At 40.5% G+C, this 27,496-nt stretch overlaps 1 protein-coding gene across 1 annotated transcript; it reads right to left on the bottom strand.

Moving 5' to 3' along the window:
* Positions 1-10,675: 10,675 nt before the first annotated feature.
* KLHL23 (kelch like family member 23) lies at positions 10,676-26,791 on the bottom strand. Its single transcript, XM_019656784.1, has 4 exons — positions 26,033-26,791; positions 23,936-25,150; positions 20,716-20,868; positions 10,676-12,671 (listed from the first exon to the last, which is right to left on the bottom strand). The coding sequence occupies exons 2-4, from the start codon at positions 25,146-25,148 to the stop codon at positions 12,361-12,363; spliced, it is 1,677 nt and encodes a 558-aa protein (XP_019512329.1). The 5' UTR covers positions 25,149-25,150; positions 26,033-26,791; the 3' UTR covers positions 10,676-12,360.
* Between the last annotated feature and the right edge of the window lie 705 nt (positions 26,792-27,496).

The raw sequence follows: 27,496 nt of genomic DNA, 5'->3' as shown, positions 1-27,496 counted from the left end.
CTGCTTTTTTATTTTTATTTTGAAAAAATTTTTATCAAGACTCATGTCAAGGAGCTTTCTTCTTTGTTTTCTTCAGGAGTTTTATGGTTTCAGGTTTTACATTTAAGTCTTTAATTCATTTCAAGTTAATTTTTGTGTGTGGTCTAAGATATGGGTCTAGTTTCATTTTTTTCACTTGTGAATATCCAGTTTTCCCAGCACCATTTATTAAAGAGACTGTCTTATCTCTATTGAGTATTCTTGGCTCCCTTGTCAAATATTAGTTGACCGTTTACACTTGGGTTTATTTTGGGGTATTTGATTCTTTCTATTGGTCTATGTGTCTATTTTTATGCCAGACCACCTGGCTTTTATTATGGCTATGTAAGGGAGGCAAAATTTTCCTCTACTCTTCTAGGCTCTTCTGGCTGGTCTAGTAATCAAATTGACATGAGACAGATTAGCAGGAGAAAGACATATTAAAGTCTCATAACAAGTATACCTCCTGTATACATGGGAGAGACCCAGGAAAACAGAGGAGCTCTACTCTCTGAAATGGCAGAAGACACAACTTGATGTAACATTGCCGGCTAAAGACAAAGAAAGATGTTGAAGGTGAGGGGTCAGTTATTGGAGGTGACCAGGAAAAACAAAGGAAACAGGGTAAGGTTGTTACGCAGATTTGAGTCGTTGCCTTCTTCACTGATAAAAGTTCTAGAGATAAGGTCACCCCCTCTTCCTGGCAAAGTAAGGGAAACACCCTTATACATGGGGATTTCTCTTATACGTGTAAATGTCCCTTACCAATGGATAACTTAGTTTTTAGAGCTTTTCCTATGTGTGCAGTTTTTAAAAAATAATCAACCCAAGATAATCCTTAAAGCCAAAAGACATATTTTGGGGTGGCAAATTTTGCTTTCCTACAGGTACATACAGGTTTTGTGGGGCTTGAAGCTTATACGGTTTGGAGAGGGGAAGGCATCTTTAAGAAATATAAAAATTAAAGTAAAAGCATTAAGTGTTAAATTGAATATTTATTTAAAATATGAAAAGAAATTACAAGAAATTTCTGGAGGCTTGGAGAGGCAGTTCTTTCTTCTAAGATTTTTTTTAAAAGCAATTTACCAGAAATGCTTCTGTAAGAATCTCTAGTGTTTGCAATCTGGCTTCCACTTGCCATGTAGGACATTCTACAATCCTCAGCAATCCCCAGCCCTCCCTGGAGCATCTCGGTAAACCTGACTCTGCATTTTACATATTGATTTGTTTATTGTCAGTCTGCATCAGCAGATTGTCATAAGCTTTTTGAGAGCAGCCAGGGTGTTTTCTAGGTTTACTGCTTTATTCCCAGTGCCCCAAACAGTGCTTGACACAGAGAGGCATACTGTATGTGTTTAATAAATTTTATCCCCTTGCCTCCCAAACTAACTTGGGAAAAGTAATCCCTCTTCCTCTCCCACTTTAGCTACTCTGTCCTTTTAGGTCTGCTTTATTTTTCTTTTAGAACTATCACATTTTAAAATTACCTGCTTATTTCCTTGTTTATTGTCTGTGTACCCTATTAGGGGAGGCTCCACTGAGAACAGGAACAATGTCTTGCTACCTTCTGTTTTTCCCAGAGTTTAGAGCAGGGCCTGGCACAAAGGAGGCTCTCAATAAGTAGTTTCTGAATAAACAAAAATAACTTTTCATGATGAAACTGCCATATAGTAAAACTCTATATGTAGTTATATTTTAATTCCATTTATTTGAAAAATTCATTTAGATACTCAATTACATGCTGATTTATTCAAATGTAAATTAAGTTTAAAAAAATCAAATTGTAACAATCTCCTCAATTTACATGACTAAATAAGTACAAATGCATTTTAATTGACTGAATGATTGATTAATTTATAATCCATTATTAACTAATATTTGAAAGAGGCATAGGTACTTAATGCTATGTTAAGATGGATGATTTCTGATTTGAATTTGCATTCACTTATTATTTCTGTGACAACAAATATAAAATGCACCTAGCTACTGAGTTCCTTTCCTCCAAGGCAAAATAAGTAAATAAAGTCACCAGCCTCTTGTACATCCTTCCTGAAATATTCATGAATATACTAACAAATATTTATGTACTTTCCCTTTTCTTACACAATTAATAGTATAGTATTATATACTCACATTTCTGTATGTTGCTCTTGTGTTGTGGTTTGGTTTTTTTCCTTAATCTGTCTTGGAGTTTACTCAAGTTTTATGGCTATATAGGACTCCATCATGCAGCAGTATCTTTATTTAAATAATTCTACATGGACATTTAGATTGTTTGCAGTCTTTCAGCTGTTACAAACAATGCTGCCATGATTTTTTGTATACATGTCATTTCACACATATGTAAGTATATATGTAGGATAAACTCCTAGACATATGGTTGATCTCAGAGAAATATATAACACCCCTCATCCTCACCCAACTTCTGAGCCAATTGGGAAATAAGACAAAAGAATTAAGCAGATATATGATCAAAATAGGACCTTTAGTACTGATAAAAGCTGAAGTTGAAGAATGTGACTTACATTTGCACGTAAGAGGGCTTCCTAATTCTGAATCTCTTTCTATTTAATCACAGGCAATATTAGTCAACTATATGCTCCCTCTTGCAGGTTTAGGACCAGGAAGGGCTAAGTAGAGCCTTCCCAGTTTATTCTTTACAAATTTCAAAATTAGAAAAGTCATCCCTCCTTCCCTAGGGAGAAGCAAGGGAAGCCATGGGTATTAAACTAGCAGAGCTACTTCCCTCTGGAAGGACTCATCAGGAGAGGGGAAGAAGTGTTCCCACGCTGACAAAGTTAGGTGAACCTTCTGGTTCAAAGGATTTTTCATTTATAGTTTTGATACTGTTTTCTCCATTGCCTCAGAAATATATCAGTTTAAACTCCTTCCAGGTCAGCATGAATATAGACCCAAACACATATGAAAATGTAGTATAAGATTAAGGTTTTCCAACCATCCATGTGTCTATTCATATCTCAGTACCTCAGATGTTTTTCTTTAACCTTCCTTCTTTATTTTGAAATGTAACACAGCAGAATTTTACTTATAGTAGCTTTATAGGATTTTACTATTTGGCAAATACTATCAATGGACTTAGTATCCATTAACACTTTCTTCCTGTCTGTAACAAGACTGAGTTTTTACCTGAGCATAGGGCTGTCCATCTTAGTGTTAGTCTATGACAGCACACATGCATACTATCGTAGGGACCTAACGCTGAATGAAATAGTTGTCATCGCTGGGATTCGAACAGAGAAGTGATGTAATCACAGTGTCCTGTGGACTATATTGTTACTATTGTCAGCAGGGATTTATCTGCTCATCAGGAAAGCCTGATGAAAAAAGTACAAGGCTGCAAGGCAAGGTGTTTCTCCAAAGAATTCTCCCCAAGACCAGAACTAAAGCTGCTCTACAAGTTAGGGGAGATTAAGAAACCTGAGAACTCGGTGGGTGGCTCTCCTTCCCTCATCTTAAATTCTTCTATATGTTTGGTTTTTACAGACAAGGAAGGGGAAAGAAGACGGGAAGGAGACGGATGGAAAGCTTCTGATCCTGAATTTATGAAACAGGATGCTGTGCTACTTCCACAGACGTTTTGAGACATTTTTTGCAGATGTTTTCTCATCAAACTTTGAGCTTCCTCATTGAAAAAAAAGATTTCAAAGCTTCAGCTCATCTACTGCAATGGCCAAGAACATCTTTATTTATAATTTATGGAATAAACACATGGGAATTCACAGATGTCACTGTGGAAAGATGCCCAGTTAGAACTACTTTTTCAAAATATTACAGGTATGCAAGAGGAAAAACTCAAATAGGAAATACAAAGCTACAAAATGTACTTGAAGACTGAAATTGCATCCAGCCAAGAGAATAATGATAATTTATATTGGGCACAATTTTGGTTTAAGCTTACCAATCATTTCATAAACCGGGTGTGTGTTGTGATTTTGGTGAGGCGGAGTAAATGATTGGACTCATGGGGCTTCTGAACAGTGTGCAATTCCTGCCCCAAATCTGCTTAGAGAAGTTTCTTCTTGTTCAAGGAAACAAAGGTTATAGGCTCCATCACCTTGCCTTCCTAACTTCTTTTAAAGAGAATAGATACAACCAATAACTTTGGGTTTCTATTTTACTTAAAAACACTGGAAAATAGTTTTATGCATCTTTTGTGTTCATTGGACCTCCTAACATGTGGACAAGGGGAAAATGTTATCTAGAAGAGTCCTATGAGAGCTTGGCTGAGCCTCCAAGAATAAATGCGTTATGCTAGATATTGGATAGAAATGCAGAAAAAAAGCTCTAAAATGACTGTGTTTCAAAGACCTTCAAAAATTATGGAGAACAAAATCCTCTGAAACTTTCCTATTAAAAAAAATATATATATATTATTTTATTTTATTTTATTGGAGAACAGTGTTTTTTTCCAGGACCCATCAGCTCCAAGTCAAGTAGTTGTCTTCAATCTATTAGTTGTGGAGGGTACAGCTCCTTGGCCCAAGTGGGAATCAAACCGGCAACCTTGGTGTTATAAGCCTGTGCTGTAACCACCTGAGCTAAGCGGTCACCCAAACTTTCCTATTTTTTAATGTAAGTTTAGAGTTTCTGGTTGGAATTCCTTACCCTTCTTTCCTTCCACCTGACTAAAAACCCAAGTCCCAGGTGGTAGTTAGCCAGTTTCAACCTTGCTTTCCCTTCCGCTTTCTGTTTGGAATTTGAAGAAGTCCAAAATTATTGAAAATTCATACCCAAACTTCATGTTGGTATTGTTATTCTGAGAATGGGTGTGTGTGTGAGAGAGATGTGGGATAAAGCAAACGAGTTATAATGATAATTTAATTCTGTTGTCCCATGTGATTTTGAGAAACAGAATACTTTCTGTGGGAAAAGGGTTATAGATGTTAGGACAGAGGAGGCTAGGTAAACACCCTGTGTTTTTACCACTTTCCTGACAATGCTAGGACCTTAGAAAATTTTAACGTTAACTACCTTTCTCCTGCCTTTTGTGTTATTATTATGTTTTTTAAATTCAGGCCTCGAAATCTAATAGCAATAAACATCCTTCGTGTCCAGACTATGGTTTTGAAGTACCATTTCTCACTAAAGAACACCGGAACTGCTTGGAGAAATGGTTGATTTCAGGCGTGAGGCAGGAAATGTACCAGGTGACCCAGGAGCATCTTGTTATACCAGATAGCAAAGAAACTATTAAAAGCAATCTGCAGAGGCATCCACTGGCTCAAGCTAGACTAAACTGAGCATCAGTAAGAGTAGCTGCAATGGACTGAAAAATGCCAAGTACGTTTAAATCCATGAGTTCATAATGATTTAAAAACATCACAAAATCCAATAAATCACCTTTGAAGGAGGCGAACAACCATTTATTTTGCAAACTGGTACCTAAAGGTAAGAATCAAGCATTTTTCCTGCCCTTCCTATATAAACTATATCCCTGAGTAAACAACTGGTAAATTAAGGAAAGCTTCTCTGTATAGAAGAGATGATAACATTGGAAATGACCGTTTCATAATGGTATTGAGCATCTATGGGCTGCTAATATCAGAAAGAGAAAATTATGTGTCTTTTGACCCACATACCACCCACCACCTATGAAGTAGTTTTGACAAAAAAAAAAAATCAAACCTGATTCTGATTAAGCTTCTGGATGTAACTATTACTTGATAAGAAACAGGGGGAAGAGAAACATACTTAACTGCACAATAGGAACACAATCAGTACAATCCCAACTTTGGGAAAAGCAGAATAAATAATCCAGTTTCTTCAACAAGTGAACGCAAGGGCCTAAAAAAAAAAAAAAGGAGACATAGATGGGGAATTTATAGATGAAGAGACCTAAAAGACATCATAAAGGCAAAGCTAAACACAGTGTGTAGGGATTTGTACTTGGGTGATGTAGTGCGTGAAATGGTGGCCCCTGCAAAATATGTCCACATCCTACTTCCTGGAACCCGTGATGTTACTTTATTTGAAAAAGGGTCTTTGCAGGTGTAATGAAGGATTTTGAGATGAGGAAATAATCCTGGATCATCCAGTTGGTTGAGCCTTAAATCCAATTACAAGTGTCCTTATAAAGAGTTAGGCAGAGGGAGATTTGACAGAGACAGAAGAGGAGACAATCTGGTCAAGGAAGCAGAGATTAAGCAGCTGTGGCTACAAATTAGGGAATGCTGAAGATAACCAGAAGGTGGAAAAGACTGAATCCACCCTGGAAGACTCCAGAGGGAAAGTAGCCTTACAGGAGCCTTGAATTTGCATTTCTGGCCTCCTAAACTTTGAGAGAATAAATTTGTGTTGCCTGAAGCCACCCAGTTTGTGGAAATTTTTAAATAGCAGACACAGGAAACTAGTAATACAGGTGATACTACCCAGGAGAAGGAAAGTAATCACCACGGTGAGGACAGAGGTTATTCATATGGGTGGGAGGCTGTTTGGGAGGTGCCTATGGGGGGTATCTGAGGTGGTTGGCAGGTCTTCTCTCCTGACATAGATACCAGTTACAAGAGGATTTGCTTTTTAATAACTCATTAAACTACACGTTTGTTTCATGTGCCTTCCTGCATTTGTACTTGACAGTTAAAAAAAAAATCATACCCAAACTAGTAAAGCTCCTATCTCAAACATCTGTCTATGCACAAAATCTTATAATCTCTTCACTGGGAAAGTATGTCGCATTTCCTCAATAAAGAAGGTGTGAGGAGGAAAACGCTACAGAAGAGGACTGCAGAAATACACACTTGGGAAATGACAAATGCCACTTTTATTTACCCACCTGTCCAGGGAAGAACCAGAAACAGAGTTTCTAGATGTATAATGAAAGATATGTTTAGCAAGTATCACTGTCTGGCAGCCTTTGTTAAGTGATCACAGATTACACATACCCAGCAGCCTTATCAATGTTGGTGAATGAAGGTGGTGAGGACTAGGGGGAAGAGCAGAGAACAACTGGCTCATCTCTCCCCTATTAAGTACACAGGGCTGGTGTTTCACACTCCCCAGCAAGAATCTCTGCAGCGCTTGCAGTCATACAGAGGTAGAATCTTGTGCTCTGCTTTAGATTTCAATGGTAAAAGTTGAAATGCTGGCAATCTCCTACGAGACACAACTTGCAGTAACTCTTCCTAAGCCAGCCCAGAACGCCCCTAAATTGCAGCTAATTGGAATCCTAGCAAAATGCTCAACACCACCCCAGTGAAGCCCCAAAGAAAATATTATCAACTCAGAGGGCTAAAGTAAGAGTAAACAGTTTGACTCACAAGTGCAAAATATCATTGGAACGGTATGATAATAATGCCCTTGGGTTATGAGGAGATAGTTCCAGTGATAATAATTTTACGTTCATTGCCACATGAAATTCATGTCATAAATTGCCTTATTTCTTAAATTTTAACACTTTATGTATTCCTGATTCTACTAGGCTACTATATATTGTTCGGTGACACTGTATTTATTACCTTCAATAAAAATTAAAATTCCTGGGGCCAGCCGAGTGGCTCAGTTGGTTAAGAGCGCGAGCTCTAAGCAACAGGGTCGCCGGTTTGATTCCCATATGGGCCATTGAGCTGCCAACAGGTAGCAGGATGGCTCAGCTGGTGACAACACATGCTCCTAATAACAAGGTTGCGGGTTCAACTCCCACATGGGATGGAGGGCTACACTCAACTGCAACTAAGATTGAATATGTCACCTTGAGCTGAGTGGCCACCAGCTGCCATTGGGTGGCCAGATGGTGACTGGAATTGGAGCTGAGCTAGCTGCGCCCTCCACAACTAAGATTGAAGGACAACAACTTGGCTATTCCCCTTCCCCAATTCCCCAATAAAATCTTTAAAAAAAAATTAAAATTCCTTTAATTTCTTGACAACAGAATTAATTTCATATTTAGCCTTTCAATAAATATTGATAAGTTATGTTCTTAATTATTGTGATAATCAATAAAGCTTTAATATCAGTATTGATATTCTGCAATTTCTATAAAAATAATGCTCTTGTCTTACACTGCTCTATTTCTTAGCTGTTCAGCTGTCACTGCTATCGGTAAAAAAACCTATGAAATACTTGATATGAGGAAGTACTTTGGGATTGTCCTATATATATTGACATTTAAAAATAATCAGTCAACAAATTGTAGGAAAATCTGTAAGTTAAACTCAAGAAAGATGAAATATTTCCCATGTTCAGTCTTCCTGTCCATTTCCTAGGAGCAAAAAAATATATATATCCTCCCTGCTGCAAGACCCCCAGCAGACTTCTCATGTCTTAAAGGTTAGAATTGCTTCATCCACATGCCTAAACCAAACACTGATAAGGAAGATAGCAGAGTGATAATTGCCTTAAACTAATTAAGATTCAAGATAACATGTATTCCTAATATACAAACAGATCTGGAGCACTTTCCTGCCAGCAAAGATGGGTTGTAAGGGTAAACAATCTATATCTCTGACACAATTACAGTGATATTTTTTTCTTGCAGTATATTTTGTTTTCTGGCTCTGCAGAATGATCTAATGGTCAATGACACTGTCACCAATTTCTCTCTCTTTTTTCTATGTACTATCTGTCTACCATCCAGTCCTCAGGAGTCCCAGCGACCCATCATGTTTTATTCTTTTTCCTTTTATCAGAACCTCTTCTCAGAAAAAGATAAATTCAACCACATGGAATTGCAATAGTCAGGGTAAGACTTAGTATATTACGATAATATCTGAGGTAGACAGAATAACGGCCCCCTAAAGATGTCCAAGCCCTAATGTCCAGAACCTGTGAATATGTTAAGTTACATGGCAAAGGTTGCAGATGGAATTTAGATTGCCAAAACTGAAACAGAAACCCAACTCAAAACAAAAAAATACCTGCTGGTTCACATAATCAAACTGTGGAAAAGAGGGAAATGGGGCTGTATCAAGGTCTAGAGCCAAGACGTCAATGTGATGCACCCTCTCCCGGTCACTGTGCCTTCTATGTATCAGTTCTCTTCACTCAAACCAGCCTAGTTCCCATAGCAGGAAACTTGGGTCAGCCATATCTCTGGACTGACCACTGTGGCTGGAGATGAGATGCTATGATTGCCCAAGTGTATGTGTCCCTTAGGGAGGTAGGGCATCTGCAGACATGGTCTTTGGGAGAACTAGGTAGAAACCCCTAGCTGCATCTATTGTACTAAATCCTAAGAAATAAAGCTGTATTTATAGAGGTTGACATTTTCAAACTAATAAAACAGGTGTTTTTGGTTGCTTTGTATGGGAAGGGAACTTTGGGAGGAAAGGATTGTCTGGGGAACAGACTTCTACTATTGGCTGATCAGGCATCCAAACTGCATCATATAAAAGGCTATCTCCTTTGCAGGTTGTATTAGTCAGTTTAAGGCTCCATAACAAAAGTACCATAGACTGGGTGGCTTAAACTATAGAAAATTTTCTCACAGCTCTGAAGGCTGGAAGTCTAAGATCAGGGTGCCAGCATGGTCGGGTTCTGGTGAGAGATTTCTGAGTTGCAGGTGGCTGTCTTCTTGATGTGTCCTCACATGGTGTGGGGAGAGAGAGGACGCTCCTGGTGTCTCTGATATGGATATTAATCCTATCAGGATCAGGGCCTTACCCTTATGATCTCATTTAACCTTAACCACTTCCATATGGGCCCTAATTCCAAATATAGTGACAACGGGGGTAAGGGCTTCAACCTATGAATTTGGGAGGACACAAGATTTCAGTCCTTAACACAACATACATTTACATGAATGTGAAAACAAAGACTAATGTAATGTACCTTTAAGCAAGTACCATAGATGTTGATCCTTTTTCAGTTGAAGCTAAAAACTAAAAATAAAACTTGTGAGAAACAGCAGCTTATAAAATTTGGATACTTAAGAGTCCTCTCAATTAAGTCATGCTTAAAATAATCTCCACAATTTTAATTATTTCATAAAATAGTGTTTGCCTTTCCAAAATGGTTGCATTCAATTACAGTAAAATATTTTTCATTTATACTACAGTGGTTTGGAACTTGGGATAATTATGACAGAAATGTTTACCTTCCTTAATCCTTTCTTTTGTGCACAAACAGCAAAAAATAATTTTACAGAAAATAGGAGCTGCAAATTAAACATCTCAGATCACAAACTAGTTTCAAGATCCTTAAAGCACCTCCAGAATGCTTGTCTGTAAAAATAATCTATACTATCATCCTTCAGAAAAAGAACGAGTACACTGGATATAGAAACAAAATGCTAGACCCTGAGAATGCTAAGAATAGGGTGTGATCCATGATCTCAAAACCAGCAGAGACTTACTATGCACACATAAATGATTACTTCTTTAAGTGTGATAATGGGAGTTTACTATGGCTGAAGCAGTCAAGAAAGAATTCCCATAGGCTGGACTTGAGTCAAAATTTTATAGGACCTACATAAGCTAAAAGGAGGGGAAGGTGAATGCAACTGTTCTCATCTATTCCATAAAACAGATCTCTAAAGTACGACTGGACAACATATTATTGGTCCAGCATTAATTGCTAAATGTTCTTAAGAGCAATAGTGTGTAATTAATTATAGATTGAAATAGTCTATAATTCAATTATTTTACTAATTCAGACTATCCTTCAACTCGACTGGCCCAAATCAAACAGTTTAAACAACATATACAGTGATTTATTTATTTTTATTGAAAATACAAAGTAGTATTAAAGAGAACCATTCAAATAAATTAAAAATCATTCCATAGTCCCCTACACTACACAATAAATTTCAGTTTTGCACATTACCTTCCACATGCATAAAGATTTTACAAAGTCACAAAATCATAGTGTGCATAGTATTTTATATTGTGCTTATTTTACCTACATATCACAGACACGTCCATGTTTCTCCAGTCTTCCCAGCAATTACTTTAATGGTAGTATGATACTTTACTATTTTTATTAGCCCACTTTCTTCTTTGACATGTAGATTATTTCCAATTTTATGGTATTATAAGTAATACAGACATAAATCTCCTTGTGCATTTACCTTTTTTGTTTGTTTTGTTTCTATATTATTCTTTAGGTTACAAATCTAGGAGTAGAATTTATGAGCAAAGATATGGTCATTTTTATGGCTCTTTTTAATGTAGTATCATGTTGCAATCCCAAAGGGTTGTATCTATTAAAATGCCATCTGAAATTAATGCATTAAACAGTTTCTTTCTAAAATTACAAAAATAAAATCAGAGGCATTAGGTAATTTTAAACTTCTGTATTTAAAGTTAAAGATAATTACAGTCTCTTTACAAAAAATGAAGAGTGCGGCTAGATGGTCTAACAGATTACTAGAAGTTTAGATAAGTTAACTTAAGCAATGCTTTTCAACTTTTCTAAAGTTATGGCACGCATGGACAAAGTTATGGAAAATGGACAAAACTGTTCAGGCCCAGAAGCTCCGGCCACCCAGGCCACCTCTGGCTGCCCCAAGGGTTATGAGGGTCCATATCGAGGCACATCTGTGACCCAAAGTGCCAGTGTGCTTGGGTTGGGAAGCTCTAATTGAGGCGAGGTTAAGTGACTCAATCCAAGTTACAAAATCTAGTGAGTGGCAGGGCTGGGAAATGAATGCAAATTTCTTCTCAACAAGGTTTTCTTCTACTATATCACAATTTGCTCTACATGCTTTCTGGCTCTAAAGTTCAATTTTATATGCAGACATGTCTATACTTAAGAATAAAGAAGATTTTCTAACATGCTTAAACTAAAGATACCTAACCGAGTAATTCACATCAAAGCTGAAAATTAAAAATAGCTTTTAGCATCAACAAATATCTGACTATTTCTCTGCAATTTTTCAGATTTGCCATTCTTTTCAATTTAGTTTGTTAATTCTGAGTAGTAGTGACCTTTTGCACAGTATCTTGTGTATCTCTGGTAGTCAGTAAATAAAGAATAATAGCAATAAATTATACATACAACAAAGGAAACAAAGCCTTTTTTTTTAAAGTGTTGATTTTGTAGAGGTAGAGAAGATTCCATTCCCTCCTTAAATTTCAAATACCCAGTGTTCATGCTACCAGGAGAAGAAACTCACTACAAAGGCATTTCACCTTCTACCACATGTTCAACATTCCACATAATCTTTGAAAAGCAGAGATTATAGGTGTTAACCCCACTGATTCAACCGTATATATACCTAAGAGTTTTCTTGACCATTAATCACTGGGTTGGGGTGTAGAGTGGGGGTTAGGAATGAGAATTTACCCATTATGTATCAGGCCACAAGAACAAGCAAGATACTCCAAGCCCTGAATTTTTTTACTATACCCCAAAACAGTGATTACTCAGTCATTTCTATGGATTCAATCAGACATTATATACACAAACACATCCGTGGGACCGCATGGCACTTGGAAGATTACCCACTATTTCCCACTTATTGAGATCTGGATCATATTTTTCAATGCTCTGAAGATATGTTCCCTTTGAGTAGGAATATCCCCCAGTGACATAAATACATCCGTTCATGATGACGGCACCACACTCCATCCTCCGTTCCATCATGGGAGCTATCTCTCTCCATTCATTCTGTTCAGGGTCATAACATTCCGTGATTGTAGTTTGTCCACCAACTAGATAGAGCTTACTTTCAAATGGAACTGAACACAATCCATATTCTATTAAAAAGAAAAAAAGCAGATTTTATTAGGATAACAAACAAAAGAGATACCTTAGGGTGGTGATGTAATAATCCTTTACAATTCAGCATACAAAAATAGAGTAGCCATGACACTCTGATTCCAGCTCACAATGCTGAAACACTGAGCCTTCAGGTCCATTCCCTCTCACCTGATTCAGATGCGCTGCCCCTGCCATTCTCTTAGGTCATCATTAAGCTACCTTTACAGGATGCCAGGGAGGAACTCATCCTCAGACAGCCCTTCTGAGGATTTCCCAGCACAGACATCTTTTATTCTACAGCTATGTGTATAAGATGGTAGCAGTGGAGTCCCTGTGACATGAACACATTCTAGGTAACTGGTGTAGGTTCCTTCGGGTCCTAGCAGCTATCTCTCTAACAAGTAGCAGGCAATCTGGAGTGTCTGTTGCCACAAGTGCCACACGGATTACCTTGCTTGCCTCTCTCATACTGCTGGTCAAGTTAAGGACACAGGAAGTTAGAAAAACACAGAGCCAGACTAGTGGGGAACTACAGTCTATCAGCTTAAGAAGCTATGAACAGTGCTCAGAGGCAGAGGACTGACTGCTGTGTGAGGTCTGGGTCCTGGGGATGGGAGTCTGCCTCTAGGGGGTCAGCCTTCCAGGCTGTTTTAATCTTTCTCATTTTATTTATCTCCCCCATACATCCAGATCTGCTGGCTCTTCAAAGCACCAAGATCTTCTGCAACTTCACTTCCTTTTCCTTCTTGCCAGGGCTGTGACTAGGGTGAGGCAAGTGAGGTGCATAGACTATAAAACATAAGGAGGCTCTCACTGTATGAGTGACTCCTTTAATTTTGTGCCTCAAGTGACTCACTTGCCTTACCCTTGTCCCAGCCCAGTGTTTGCTCCACCCCCCATTTCTAACATCGCTATTAGCCTGTGAGTTCCTTCTCTGGGAATATCAACCACAAGATTACATTTATGAGGTGTGATCAAACAACACGGTGAATGTTTAAATAAAAAAAATTATTATAGTAAAAGACACATTGCCATGAATCCCCCTCAAAAAACTCCCCTTCACTTTGGACACACTTATTCCATTGTTCTTGCCACTTTCTGAAGCAGCTCTGGAAGTCCTCTTTTGAGAGTGTCTTTAGTTGTGCCGTTGTGGCTGCCTTGATGTCCTGAACTGATTCAAAACATTTACCTTTCATGGTTAATTTCACTTTGGGGAAGAGCCAGAAGTCTCATGGTGCCAGATCTGGTGAATAAGGTGGATGAGGACACACTGTAATGTTTTTATTTGACAGAAATTGCCCTATACCAGAAGTGATGTGTGATACGGAGCCTTGTCATGATGGAGGATGATTTAAGCTACACTATAAAATACACCTTCCCTCAACCATAGCTCACGCCTGACTGGCTGCACCGAACAAGTTGAAACTTGTCACACACTGTTACTAAGGTTCAACGCTCCACTTTCCATATTGAAGATCCCTGCCTTTCCGTTGGATGGCACTTGGCAGCAGCATTCACCATATTTTTTTATCACACCGGAAAGGTTCCGTGTCACACATCACTTCTGGTATAGGGCAATTTCTGTCAAATAAAAACAGTACGGTGTGTCCTCATCTACCTTATTCACCAGATCTGGCACGGTGCGACTTCTGGCTCTTCCCCAAAGTCAAACTGACCATAAAAGGTAAATATTTTAAATTTATTCAGGATATTGAGGCAGCCAGAACAGCACAACTAAAGACACACACAAGGGCTGATGGGGTGGCTCAATGGGTTACAGCGTGAGCTCTGAGCAACAGGGTCGTCGGTTCGATTCCCACATGGGCCAGTGAGCTGCGCCCCAGCTGAGCTGCCAACAGACAGCGGGATGGCTTAGTTTGTTAGAGTGCGTGCTCTTAACAACAAGGCTGCTGGTTCGATTCCTGCACGGGATGGTGGGCTGCGCCCCCTCCCCCTCAACTAAAGTGGTGACTGGACTTGGTGCTGAGCTCTGCCCTCCACAACTACAACTTGACTTGGAGCTGATGGGTCCTGGAAAAACACAATATTCCCTTCCCCAATTCCCCAACACTGTTCCCTTCCCCAATTCCCCAATAAAAACGCAAAGAGGACTTCCAGAAGTGACAAGAACGATGGGATAAGTGTGTTTGAAGAGAAGGGGAGTACTTTGAGGGGGATTAATGGCAATGAGTCTTTTACTGTTAATACATTTTTAAAATTTAAACATTCACTGTATTTTTCTATCACACCTTGTAAATACTTCTAGCTGCAGACCTGAAGGAAGAGCAAGATTTGTCAGTTGCACTAATATTACAGCAAATAAATGAAGATTTATTTCTTCATTTATTTGCCATTTTCTGCCATTACTGAGCTGTTCCTTCTGCCTGGACATTTCTTCTTTGCCCAGATCTTTGTACAGCTGCCTCCTTCTTGTCATTCAGGTCTCATTCTACTGTTATCTCCGGTGAGAGACCTTCCTTTCTTTTTTTTTAAGATTTTATAGGGGAATTGGGGAAGGGGACCAGCCAAGTTGTTGTCCTTCAGTCTTAGTTGTGGAGGGTGCAGCTAGCTCAGCTCCAAGTCCAGTCACCATCTGGCCACCCGTTGGCAGCTCACGGATGCTCAGCTCAAGGTGCCATGTTCAATCTTAGTTCCGGGTGGGCATAGCCCACCATCCCATGTGGGAGTCGAACTGGAAACCCTGTTGCTAAGAGCACACACTCTAACCACTGAGACATCTGGCCATCCATCAGTGCCGTGTTTCAATCTTAGTTGCAGTTGGCCATAGCCCACCATCTCATGTGGGAGTCGACCCGCTACCTTGTTGTTAGGAGCATGTGCTCTCACCAGCTGAGCCATCCTGCCGCCTATTGGCAGTTCAGTGGCAGCTCAGCTCCGACTCAGCTCACTGGCCCATGTGGGAATTGGACCAGCGACCCTGTTGCTCAGAGCTTGTGCTCTTAACCAACTGAGCCACTTGGCCGGCCCCTGAGGGGCCTTCCTTGACCATCCAACCTGAAGTGGTCATTCAGGCATCTTTGCCACATCACCCTATTTTAATTCTCTCCACTTCTCATTATCTGGTAAGTTTCTTATTTACTGTCTTGCTCTCCCCTCCAACAGTGCAGGACTGTGTCCTGCCTACTGCTACACTCCCAACTGAAGAATGGCAAATATCTGGCACCTTGTAAGGACTCAATAAATATTTGTTGGAACAATAAATGAATGTACCCTCTATGCCCAAATATGTGCTCCCATCATTTTATGGAGTAAAAGCTTGTAAGCCCCTCTTTAAAAGGAGAAATGCGATTTCCCCTTTCATAATGGAAGACAAATTTTTATCAGTAAAGCTCTTGCTATTTAGCTTTTGAATGCTAAGGAAAAGTCTCAGAAGATGGCATGTTTGCTTTGAGTCGATTTACTGTTGTTCTCAAGTTTCTGATATCCAGGAAAATAAGATTTCTCCCACCTCTGAAAAACCCATTTGCTACTTTCCAGTTATGTACATGTAGAATTTTGAATAGGATTTAGTTGATTTTAATACTTGTGAAACATTATTTATATAAATTATATGAATCATTCCCTCAAGTGGTTATTGTGAAAACTAATGATCCAAAAATTTTATCGGTTGATGTGATTTGACAATGAGCTTACTAGGCTTTTCTTAAATTATTCAAAATTTACCAAAAAATCCTCAATTTGTAATTCTTATGTTAAGAGAGGTATCTCAATCTTCCTATAGCACTAAAAATGTTTAAAATAAAGTGATTCCTGATAGTTTTTCCCCTTATCCAAATACAACATAATATTATTGTTTGCTGATGGAAACTTTTTCTTCCTCAGCTGTAACTGCCTTTTTTCTTGTTGGTCACTCTATGAAGTTACTGAGTTCAAGGGATTGTGTCTGGTTTAGTGAGCTCCTAACACCATACATAGCATGTAGGAAGCACTGAGCAGATAACCGTTGGAGAAATGAATGAACAATTTTAAACCAAGCATGGGAATGGCACCATCTGTCATGGCTCAGTTTACATGGAAATATCCCCTATAAATACATGACAGTCTGTATTCAGTGTTACAGGAGTGATATGAACAAAGCCACGCAGGGATTCAGAGCCAGCCACAATATTATCAAGTATTCAATATCCACTGAGGTGATTTAAAATTTTTTTTCTAAAGATTTTTGTCATTGAAGAGACCTGTAAAGCTTATCGAACCTAGCTTCTTTATTTTACTGGAAAGTAAGATCCAAGACCTTAAGCTACTGCCCAAGATTAGGTAAGTAAATAAATAGGAGAGCCAGGAAAGAGCTCTCTCCGCACTTGACACAGCTTTCCACAGGTTTTTCTCCTTAATCACTTACTGCTGCTTCTCTGTTCTTCATGCATTCTTTTTCCTCAGCTTATCCCTTAAGTCATGCTATCTCCCAAGATTCTGCCCATAGCTGTACTGTTGGTCCCACCCATTGAAGACATCTTATTCGTCCCCACACCCACAGCCATCATCTCCAAGCAAACAACTCCCAGATCTCTATATTTAGCTGCACTCTTCCTCCTGAGCTGCAGACCAACTGCTGGACAGCTCTTCTGGGTTATCCAATTAGTTTTTCACATTTAAATACAAAACTGAGCTCATCATCTCTCCTCTTCTCCCTTCCTACTGGCTGCTCTTTCAATGCTCCCCATCCTCCCAGTCTACCAGCCAGAGACCCTGGAATAACTGTCCACTTTTTCTCTCCCTCATCTCCTATATCCAATCAGTCAAGGTTACAATCGCTATCAATTCACTCAATGATGAATCTATAACATTCCTCACATCTGCTCGTGTTCCACTCCTACCACTTCAGGCTTTCAGCATTTCCCACCTGGTTTATTACCTCCAGTTTTAGCAGATCTTCCTGCCATCTGTTTTTCTCTGAATCTATTCTAAAAGGAGTGCTCTTCTTAAAACTAGAACTGATCACACACAGTTCTCTTGCTCTGAAACCTTTGACAATTCTTCATTTTTTAAAATTCTTCTGCCTGCCATTGAAAACCTTCCATGATATACTCCTCAACTGAACTCTCCCATCCTATCTCTCATTCTACCCTCTCACATCTCATGCAGACATACCTACTCCCAGGTACTGGAATAAATCTGGAACTTTCCCTTCTGCCTTCCTTTATTGACTTTCTGCCAGAAAACCTTTCCTCAAAAACTACCTTTCTTAATTGCAGCCATTCTTTAAAAAGGCCCAAATCATAACAACCTACTCCTGGAAGCTTCTAACATTGCTAGATTCCCCTTAATCAGACTCAAAATCTCTCTATCCTCAAATTCAATAGCACTTATTTATAAGTGCTACTGTATTCCACTTAGGAATGTATATTTGCTACTAGACTCTGAGTTCCTGTGGCAGTAGAGACTAGCCCTTAATCATCTTTGTATCGTATATAATAACTAGAATATCTTTCCCAAAATAAGGTCTCAATAAATGTTATCTTGAATTTAATGGAATTGTAGTCCCCTGTTTTTCAACTTTACAAAGATACTGCCTTTAAAGGCATTAAGGAAAAAAGATAACATTTATATTACGTACTAAAAACAATTGTCATTTCTTTGCAATTATATATATCTATAAGGTAGATAGACTCAAGACTGATGTTTTGTGTTCCTCAAAAGGTGCTTCTAAAATGCCTAAGAAGCACACCTTGCTATAATTCAGAGGATGTAGATCCAAAATGCCTCTAAGGGCTAAGGAGATAACAGAATAGCTGAATGAAGCAGGCTAGGGCTAAGAAAGCACTCCCCCCCACCTACGCACACACACCAGGTCTGTGATATGGTGAGAGTGGGCGAGACGGTGGTGAAAAGGAGCATACAAGCCTCATCTAAAGGAAACAGCTACAGGGATTGCTGTCAGGATGGAATATGGTCTGAGGTTGCCAGTGCTTCTAATTTTTCTGAAATCCAGAAATCATTAATTTTATTTGAAATCTCCTGAATTTTAAATATTAGTAGTAACAAACCAGTTAAAAATATTTTAAACACTGTGAGAGCCAAAGAGAATATACCAATGCTAAAAAATATTACTTCAGGAAAAAGTCCAATGTAAATCAAAACTTTATAAATAGAATTATAAGTTCCCACTGATTTATACTGTAATTTAATATTTATTTCTGATTGATTTTTCAATTTGCCATGGCTTTTCATACTGTGTTTGAAGTCTCACTGCCTTTTAGACTCTCAAGCAAGCAGTTAATAAGTTATATGCAACTTAAATATGCGATGGGATACTTATTTTTTTAAAAACACCTTTATGAAATATATATTAAATTTGTAATGTAAATAACTGCCCTATAATTTGCTAATCTGACTTTTTATACATTGGATTTTCTTTGTAAAGGTAACTCAGAGTAATATCTAACTCATGGTTAACATAAGGATCAAATGATGTAACAGTGTAGTTACTAAGTGCATGATGCTCCTAGCCAGACTACCTGGATTTGAACCTCATCTCTAAGAAGCACTAGCTGGCTGACCTTGGTCAATTTATTTACTCTCTGTGTGCCTTAGATAATAGAGGTGATAAATGAGTGGCACCTTGCTCATAGGATTGCTGTGAGGTTTAAATAGATTACTATATGAAAAATTATCAGACTAGTTAGTGCCTGACACATACTTATTGAACAAATGTTAGCTACTATTCAGTGTGACCTTTATTATTTTTCCTTTTAACTTCACTGGTCATAACAGAAAGTTGTGGGGAGTCTGGGAGAATACATCCGGGCTACTAGGAGACAGAAGCCATCCATTCCATGATATCTTCCGAGCCAGGACAGCCGCAGCTAAAGTCTCTTCTTATGTAAAGCCCATGGCATATGGAGATGCAGCACCAGATTCGGGTGTGCTCTACCTAAGCTGAGAGAGGACGTTTCTGAGGTATGCTTGTTAGCAGCTACACTGGTCAAAAGCTGAAGGGCCTGCTTCCTTAGTGAGAGGCAGATTGCTTAGTGGTTATAGCACAGTTTATGCAATTGGACCTCCTGGACTGAATCTTGGTCCACCTGTGTGACCTTCCAAGCTGCATGACCTTGGCAAGGTTACTTATCCTTTCTAAGCCTCCATTTCCAAATATGTAAAACAGGGGTAGACAATACCTACTCACAGGGTTGCAGTTAGAATTTAAGGTACTATTACATGCAAAGTGCTGAGTCAACACCTGACCTATGAAAAGTGCTCAAGAAGGTTAGCTGTTACTATTACTCTCAGATGGCTCAAGCTTGTGAATTTCAATTATGCTCTCCAGTAACCCACTTGGAAGCCTGACGCTGTATGGAAAAGGACTCAAAGTAGTATGGTGATGGTGGTATGAATCTTTCCTAATGAGGAAAACTGAAACATACGGCATTACTGTAACAGGCTATAGCTTATGTTTCCCCCGAGCGCTTCACAAAGAGACAAGTTAAAGAAACAAGACACCAGAGAAGGCAGGACACTCCTTGTGGGCAGACAACACGTCCCCTTTATGACTGTTAAACTGAGGCCAACATGAGGCTCTGCACACTGTAGGAGTGAGTGCTTAACAGTTATTGAAACCCAGAAAGACCATGCCTGTAAAAGGAGAAACCACTTCCTGCTGAACTGAATCAACAGGTGCCCTTCCCAACTATGTGAAGACTAGTGCTTTTTAACTGCCTATAAAAATTGCGTTTTATATAATACATATAAATGAAAGAAAGCACATAAGAAAGGAATAGGAAACCAAAAAAAAAGCATCTAAGTGAAAAAAACTAAAACAAAAACTACTACTTTTAACTACATAGCCTTAATATATATGTAGTGTAAAGACATGAGGGAAAGTATTTAAAGACACGATCTAATCTGAACAATCTAAATGGTGACTATCGTTACATGGAAATATGAGTATCTTGAGCCTTTTAATTACCCCCATGTATAGTCTACTATAAATTTAGCATTTTCTGTTTCCAGCCCATTTTTCGCTATCACTTATACTGATAAGCTGTATCACAACATGTTCTACTGACAGTATTTTGTTACCTGGATGTGGACTGGAGGTGATGAGGCTCCATTCGTTGATGTCTGAATTATAGCTCTGGACCTTGTCATAGGTGCAGCTTCCTCTGTAGCCGCAGTGTCCACCAATGACGTAGATAACCTCATGTAAGACACAGGCAGTAGCGTTTCCCACGCCTGTGTTAATTAAAATCACATTTTCAGACTGAGCTTTCATTCTGTTTTACAATGAATATCATATTGTTTTTGTTATTATTCACATAGGGCATTGTGCTACGTACTCTGAGGGACTGAAGAAGAAAAAAGAAAAGCTCCTTGCACTCTTTTAAAAGAGGGTGAGACATTTACAAACATAATTACAACACAGGGTACAGAACTACTGTGGATGTTCAGAGCAGAGAGACATTGCTTTTGACTAGGGAAATCATAGCAGGAGGTGGCAAAATTTGACCTGGGCCATAGTGGCGTAGGAATTTGGCAGGCAGAGGTTAAGGAAGTCATCCTAAGTGAGGGCAAGGCAAGTGCAAACCCTTATTGGGCAATGTCAACTAGCAGTTTTGATTCTGGCATCCTGGAAAGGAAGGTGGCACACCTGGGGTTGTCCTGTCGGAATTAAAATTGGCATGGTAAGTTGGAGCTGCATGACAAAGAATCCTGATGCCCAACTAAGAAATCTGGACTTAATTCAGCAGGATTTTAAAGCCCTTTTTTAAACAAAGGAAGGGAGGGATTACAAAGGTAGAAAGGTAGGATTGGTCCAAGTGCAATGTGTTGAGGATCTGAGTTAGAAGGGACCTTGAGTGTAGAGGGAAAGGCAAGGAGACAGAGACACAGGTAAAACAGATACGCCTTGATAACTGACTGAGTTAGACACAAATGACACGCATTATGAAATCTTGAGCTGCAAAACAGGGAAATGCTGATGCCACAGAAAAATACAGAGGAGGAGAAAATGGTTTCAGTAGGGGAACAAGAAGAGAGAAAGAAAAATGATGAGGTTCCTTTTAGTTGAAATGTTGGCTCAGTCTTTCAACCAACTTTTACTTAGCACTGTTACATGCTGGGGTGCAGTTCAATCTCCTTGTTCATCTCTAAAACAAAAGTGAGTTTATAAGCAGGGCAGTTATGATGAGGGGGAAAAAATGTTAGGAATACCTAAACAGCCAACTATTTATGTCTTCTCTGTATCTTCCTGAACCAAAAAAGGAAATGAATTTGAAATCTGACTACCCAATTTAAGTTCTCATTACCAGGGAAAACTGCTAATTCACTTCAAGACTACAAAATAAAACAAATTGGGAAAATGTTATTCTTTCTACAGAAAAATGTGAAACTAAAAGTTCAGCATGAGTCTGAGCATCAGAACCAGTACGAGCCCAAACTACATAATTGACAAAACATTATCCTTCCCTGGGTTGATTAGCTATAACCAGGAATCAACCGTCAAGACGAAAGCATAAAATACTGGAGTTTCAGACCCAGCTGATAGGTGGGCGAGGACTTTGGCATATGAGGGTCTCCTATTCCACTCAAGGCTGAGTCAAGTACACATATGGGTTTCTTTCATGGTGCATACACCATTGCAGCATTTTGTCTTTAGCAAGCACTGTTTCAAATAATTTAACGAAATTTCACTAAAGTAATACATTTCCATCCTCAAAGAAATATACTGTAAAACTACAAAACCATTGAAACTTATCATTAAGAAACAGAGGCACAAATGTATCCAGGTTTGCAATAGTTGCTAAAATGTTTGCAATGTCCTTGTTTCTTCTGTGGAAGAGGTGTCAGACAGGACATTCAGAACCACCTTGGAGAGGGGACCTGGAATCCGTAAGTGGGAGTCAGCCATGCTCAGGCAATCAAAAATCAGAGCAGCAATAACAATGGGCTTTAAGCCACCTTCTCCCACCCACCCAACCACTGCTGAATCCTTGGGCATGTAGGACAGCGGTCATTATTTAATATGAAAGATACTTCCGCCCTATCAGAGCTGACAGGTTCTATAATGATATTCATGACAACAATGCCTACCACTTACTGAGTGTCACTCTGTGCTAGACACTGTTCTAAGCGCTTCATGTGCATAAATTCATCTCATTCTCTCAAAACCCTAAGCTCCATAATGTTGTCACCACCATTATTCAGATGGCAAAACTGGGGCACAGAGAGATGAAATAATTTGCCCAAGCTCACCAGCAAGTAAGTGGAAGTCGGGATTTGGACCCTGGCAGTTGGGCTTCAGAAGCAGTGTGTGTGCCTGATCACACAAGACCATTTTGTTTCTCAGGCTTCCTGCTTGTCATCCAAGGATCACACCAGGTCAGATTCCCAGACCAGGTCAGATTCCCACACCCTCCCTAGTGTTAAAAAAGAAACAGAAAGGCCTGGGAAGAAACATTTGGGATAAAATGACACAAATTTGGTAACAACCTACCAGTTGTTTCTGTGCAACTCCCCAGCACCAATGAATACATGTAATTAAATACGATTCCGGTTTAACTTTTTTCCCAGTGGGAGGGAAGGAAAGCAAGGCTAATCTAGTGCCAAACAGCAGAAAACACAGTGTTCATGAGACAAATATTGAGATGCAATAATGTGCCTGGCTCTGTGGGCCACATTGGGAGGTTACGGAATCTGCCCCTCTCTTTTACTCTATGAGATACGATTGAATAAAAAAAGCAGAGGCTATTTGTCTCTAGTTTTTGGGAGAATGTAATTCATTACACCCTGCAGGGACCAAACCTTTCAAGGATTTAATGAAAGACTTTTTAAAAGAGAAGTGATCAAGTGATGAGAGGAAAAAGCAGAATATTTAAAAGCATAATAAAAAAGCGTTGTTTCCAGAGCAAGCCAAAATAAATAAACAAACACAAATAAAACTACACAGCTTTCTCTATTTAGCCTTTGACTTAGATATAAATTCTTAAGACTCAAAGCAAGATCTAGGCTCAAAATAAGCTGTAGAGTAAGTAGAATGAATTATACTGCTTTCTAATATAAATGATATATATTTTCTAGCCTGAGTAGTGTACTGTAAGCACATAACTCAAACACGTTTGGGACTGCTATATTATGCTTTTACTTGGAACACGTTGTACACCATTACTTGTATAATCTACTATAGTTCCTAGATAGCATTCCAAAGTGATAAACTCTTTTAAAAGTTATTTGCAAGAGACACAGACCAATGGTCCAACCTCAAACACCTAAAAAATACAGAATAAACATAATCTGCACTTACCTTTAATCATGTTGGCAATAGGTATCCATTTCTCTTTTAGTGGATCATAGAACTCAGCCTCTTCTGCTGGAGCCCCTTTTCTGTAACCACCTAAAGCATACACACAGCCACCTAAGGTGACTGCACAGTGGTAATACCTGGCATTGAGCATTGGCAAACCTTCTGTCCATTCATCACTTTCACTATTATAGATCCACACTGTGTCAAGAGCTTCTATGTTATCCGTCCTGTAACCTCCAGTTACATAAATGTTGGGTCCCAAACATGTAACACCATAGCTCTCTCGAGTATAATCTGGTATTTCTGCTCCCTGAATCCAAACATTTGTCAAAGGGTCCCATATGTGAACCTCTGATAAAGGATGCCAGTAATAGCCTCCAATGATATACATTGTGGCTGTGGACCTCTGGGAAATCTCTTTGTGCATGGGATTCAAAGCATTGTATATTAGAGATCGTATCTTATTTTCAGTTAGTAGGCAGCTTCTTTGAAGGCCTAAAGCTGTTTTTAAATACACTGGATCTATATCTATGTTGATATAGCTTAGTAGATTATACAGGCATTCAATTCGATTTTCTACATCATGAGCAGTCCACTTAATAACTGGCTCTATGATGGCTTCTTCTTTCCAAACACTGAGATTCTTTCTGGACAAGATAAAGAGAAACTTTTCAAGACTGATTTCCAGAAATTCTTCTTGTTGCCATACTTCCTTAAACCTTGAACACAGAATTCTTCGAGATTCCTTCTCTAATTCTGGACACACGTGGAATTCTGCAAAGGCGTGCATTCCAATACAATTATCAACGTCCAGGTGCCTTACCAAAAACTGCTCACAAGCTTTCTTTACTGAAAGGAACTGTAGCAGATCCGCTGCTTCAAGTAGGCTTTGAACATTTCTTTTAGTTATTTCAATTTGGGAGGTGTATGCATAATTTACAAGGCCTTCCAAAATATCATGGTGGATGCCAGAGATTTTTATTTTATTTTTAAATTTTTCTTTCATGTCGGCTGTGAACATTGCCTTAAAGTAATTGCTGCAAGCAGCTAAAACAGCTCGGTGACAATGGAAGATTATGCCTGAAGGGCACTGAAGGGTAATATCAGTAAATAATCCATCCAAGTAAAATGTTCTGAATGCATCCAGAAAATCCACTGGATGCGCTGAATCCTTGAAAAGGTAAATGTAATCTTCTTGTCCTTTTAGAGCCATAGCTGCAATAAATATGAAACAATAAACGTGTTTTCCATTTTGCATGTTACCTCAAATAATCAATGCTAAGTATTCCAATATTATCATGATTGATTGGTATCAAATATACTCCCAAACTAGACCAAATTCAACATTCTAAGTAACAAATGCAAAATGTGGATGGGCTATTTCGTAACTATATGATGGTCAACTTAAATTCAGGGTAGCTCCGAACCTGAAATGAAGCCCCCGGATTTTTCAGTATCCTTTCTAGAAGAAACACTGATTTGCTACCCAGTCTCCACAGTCGACCCCGAGCTGCCGGTCCTACAGACATCGCACACTTGGCAAACCAAGCGTCCAGGGGTCACCCCACCGGAGGCCGGACCTTGGCCGTCTCGGTTCGGCCCCAATTCAAGTCGCTTCGAGATGCTGAGAGCAATGATCGAAATATAATGAGACCAGAAGAAATCTCAGAAATCTTGTGAGAAATCAGTCGAAGGCAGGCGATAAAGGAGAGCGGCGCGGCCGCGGCCCCTTCATCCCCGCGCCCCGTCCGCCGCGGAGCCGCAGGGGTTTCCGCACGCCTAGCGCCCGGGCCCGGGGCCCGCGTTCCCGCCCGCAGACCGCCCCGCCGCGGGGCCCGATGCGGGGACGCGACTCGAGGGCGCCGCGCGCCGCCCGCCGGGCCCGGTGCCCGCGTCCCTCGGCTGCGGGACGCCGCACAGGTGTGGGGAGGACGCCGCGGGCGGCCCCGCGCTCGGCCCAGCCCGGCGCCTGCGCGGCCATTGTCTGCTCCTCTGCCGCGGGCGGGCTCGGGAGACGGCGTGGCCTCGCTCTCCCGCGCCCGGTCCCGCTCGCTTCCCGCCCGCTGGCCTTGGGCGGCAGGTTCGCACCGCACCTACCTCCAGCGACGGCTCCGGGACTCGGTGCTGGCCCCCGGGCTAGCGGCGAGCGGGGGTGGGGGCGGGAGCGGGGGCGCCTCCGGACCCTCTGACCATCTTTGGAAGAGGCGCGGCGCAGGCTGCCTCCTAGTGCAGCTCCAGCCCACAAGCGGTTCCTATTTTGGTGCCTCGGCTGCTCCCCGCCTCCATCTGAACAGCCCCCCGTGCGGCCTGGACGCGGGGCCACTGGCGGGAATTCCGGGGCGGCGGAGCCCCGCTGCGGGCAGGAGCGGGGCGGGCTGGCGCGCGGCTGCAGCCGGAGCCCCCTGGCGCTTCCCCCCGCAGCAGGTGGGACGGTTTCCCGGAGGAGACCGCCGCGCCACTCGCTTTCCCCCCCACCCCCCGGGGTCTGTCTCTCACACACACACACACCCGAGCATTTTCTCTCAAACTCTGTAAGTCCTGAATTAAGAGCCCATAGTGGGGGCTGGGAAGGGGCGGCCCTTTACCCTTCCTTCATTAGGTCTAACCAGGCCCGGCCGGGGAAAGTGGAGAAAATGCAGCGAGCCTAAAGGTCGGGGCTTGATGCTGTCTTTAAAATGCCAGAAGTAGCGGCCGCTTTCCCACGAACGCCATCCCGCCCCCAGCAGAACACTCAGGAGGGAGCCCCTGGGGTTGATTTGCACACCACGGGTTAACCTAGAAGCTTTGAGAAAAACTGGGAGCAGCCAGGGTCAAGGATTCAGGTTACCGTATTTAGAGCCGAGTAGCTGGAAGGCGCAGCCTCCAGGCTTTCCTCCCGACAACAGCCAGTCCAATCACATAAAGGTGTCCATGTGCTACACCAGAAAGTTCATGTTCTTGTTCCAACAAAAGCCAATATAAAATATTTTCATTCATTTATTTATTTGTAAGACTACTGATTGCTTGATAGGACTTGACACTGGTAATAGAGTGGTGAAAGATGGCCCGTGGCTCTCATGAAGTTTAGAGTCTAGCCGCCTTAAGAGAGGGAGGAGACCAGGATGAAAGGACCACCAGAGGCCCAGTGTGTTTCTCAGAGTGTGGTCTGAAAGACAGAATATACAAATGGACAATGGCTGGACTGGAAATGACAACAGAACTCTGAACTACATAAGCAGCCCAGGAAACCAACCCACAACCTCTGCAGGAATTGGACCAGAACAGGACTGGTCAAGACTTCCAACTTCCATATTTTCACCCTTACCGCCAACTCAGGACCAACCAGAGAAAGCCAAATATGCTTGCTGGACCAACCAATAAAATACCCACTGCCTCTAGTAGCGGCTCCAGCTTTCCCAGGCCAATCAGAGCAGACCTGAGACCTTCCCCTTTTTATCACTTTTATGTAAAGCTTACCTACTCCCCTACCCGCCTTGGAGCTTGTGCTAAAGGCAAAGTGATGATGGTTGACTCTGTTACAGCAAGATCTGCATAAATAGCACTTGTTCTCATTTGGGTGGT

The sequence above is a fragment of the Hipposideros armiger genome, unplaced genomic scaffold, assembly GCF_001890085.2.
Source record: "Hipposideros armiger isolate ML-2016 unplaced genomic scaffold, ASM189008v1 scaffold_266, whole genome shotgun sequence".
NCBI classification, from domain to species: domain Eukaryota; kingdom Metazoa; phylum Chordata; class Mammalia; order Chiroptera; family Hipposideridae; genus Hipposideros; species Hipposideros armiger.
Note: the sequence above shows the minus strand (reverse complement) of the source record. Positions and strands in the feature narration are given on the sequence as shown.

Bases quoted from the DNA above. Each gene is read 5' to 3' on its own strand.
- KLHL23 (XM_019656784.1), bottom strand. From the start codon at position 25,148: ATGGCTCTAAAAGGACAAGAAGATTACATTTACCTTTTCAAGGATTCA. The intron at 20,869-23,935 runs GTAAGTGCAGAT...TAATTAACACAG, and splicing joins TATTGCCAACATGATTAAAG to GCGTGGGAAACGCTACTGCC. The intron at 12,672-20,715 runs GTAACAAAATAC...TCTTTTTAATAG, and splicing joins CACCTCCAGTCCACATCCAG to AATATGGATTGTGTTCAGTT.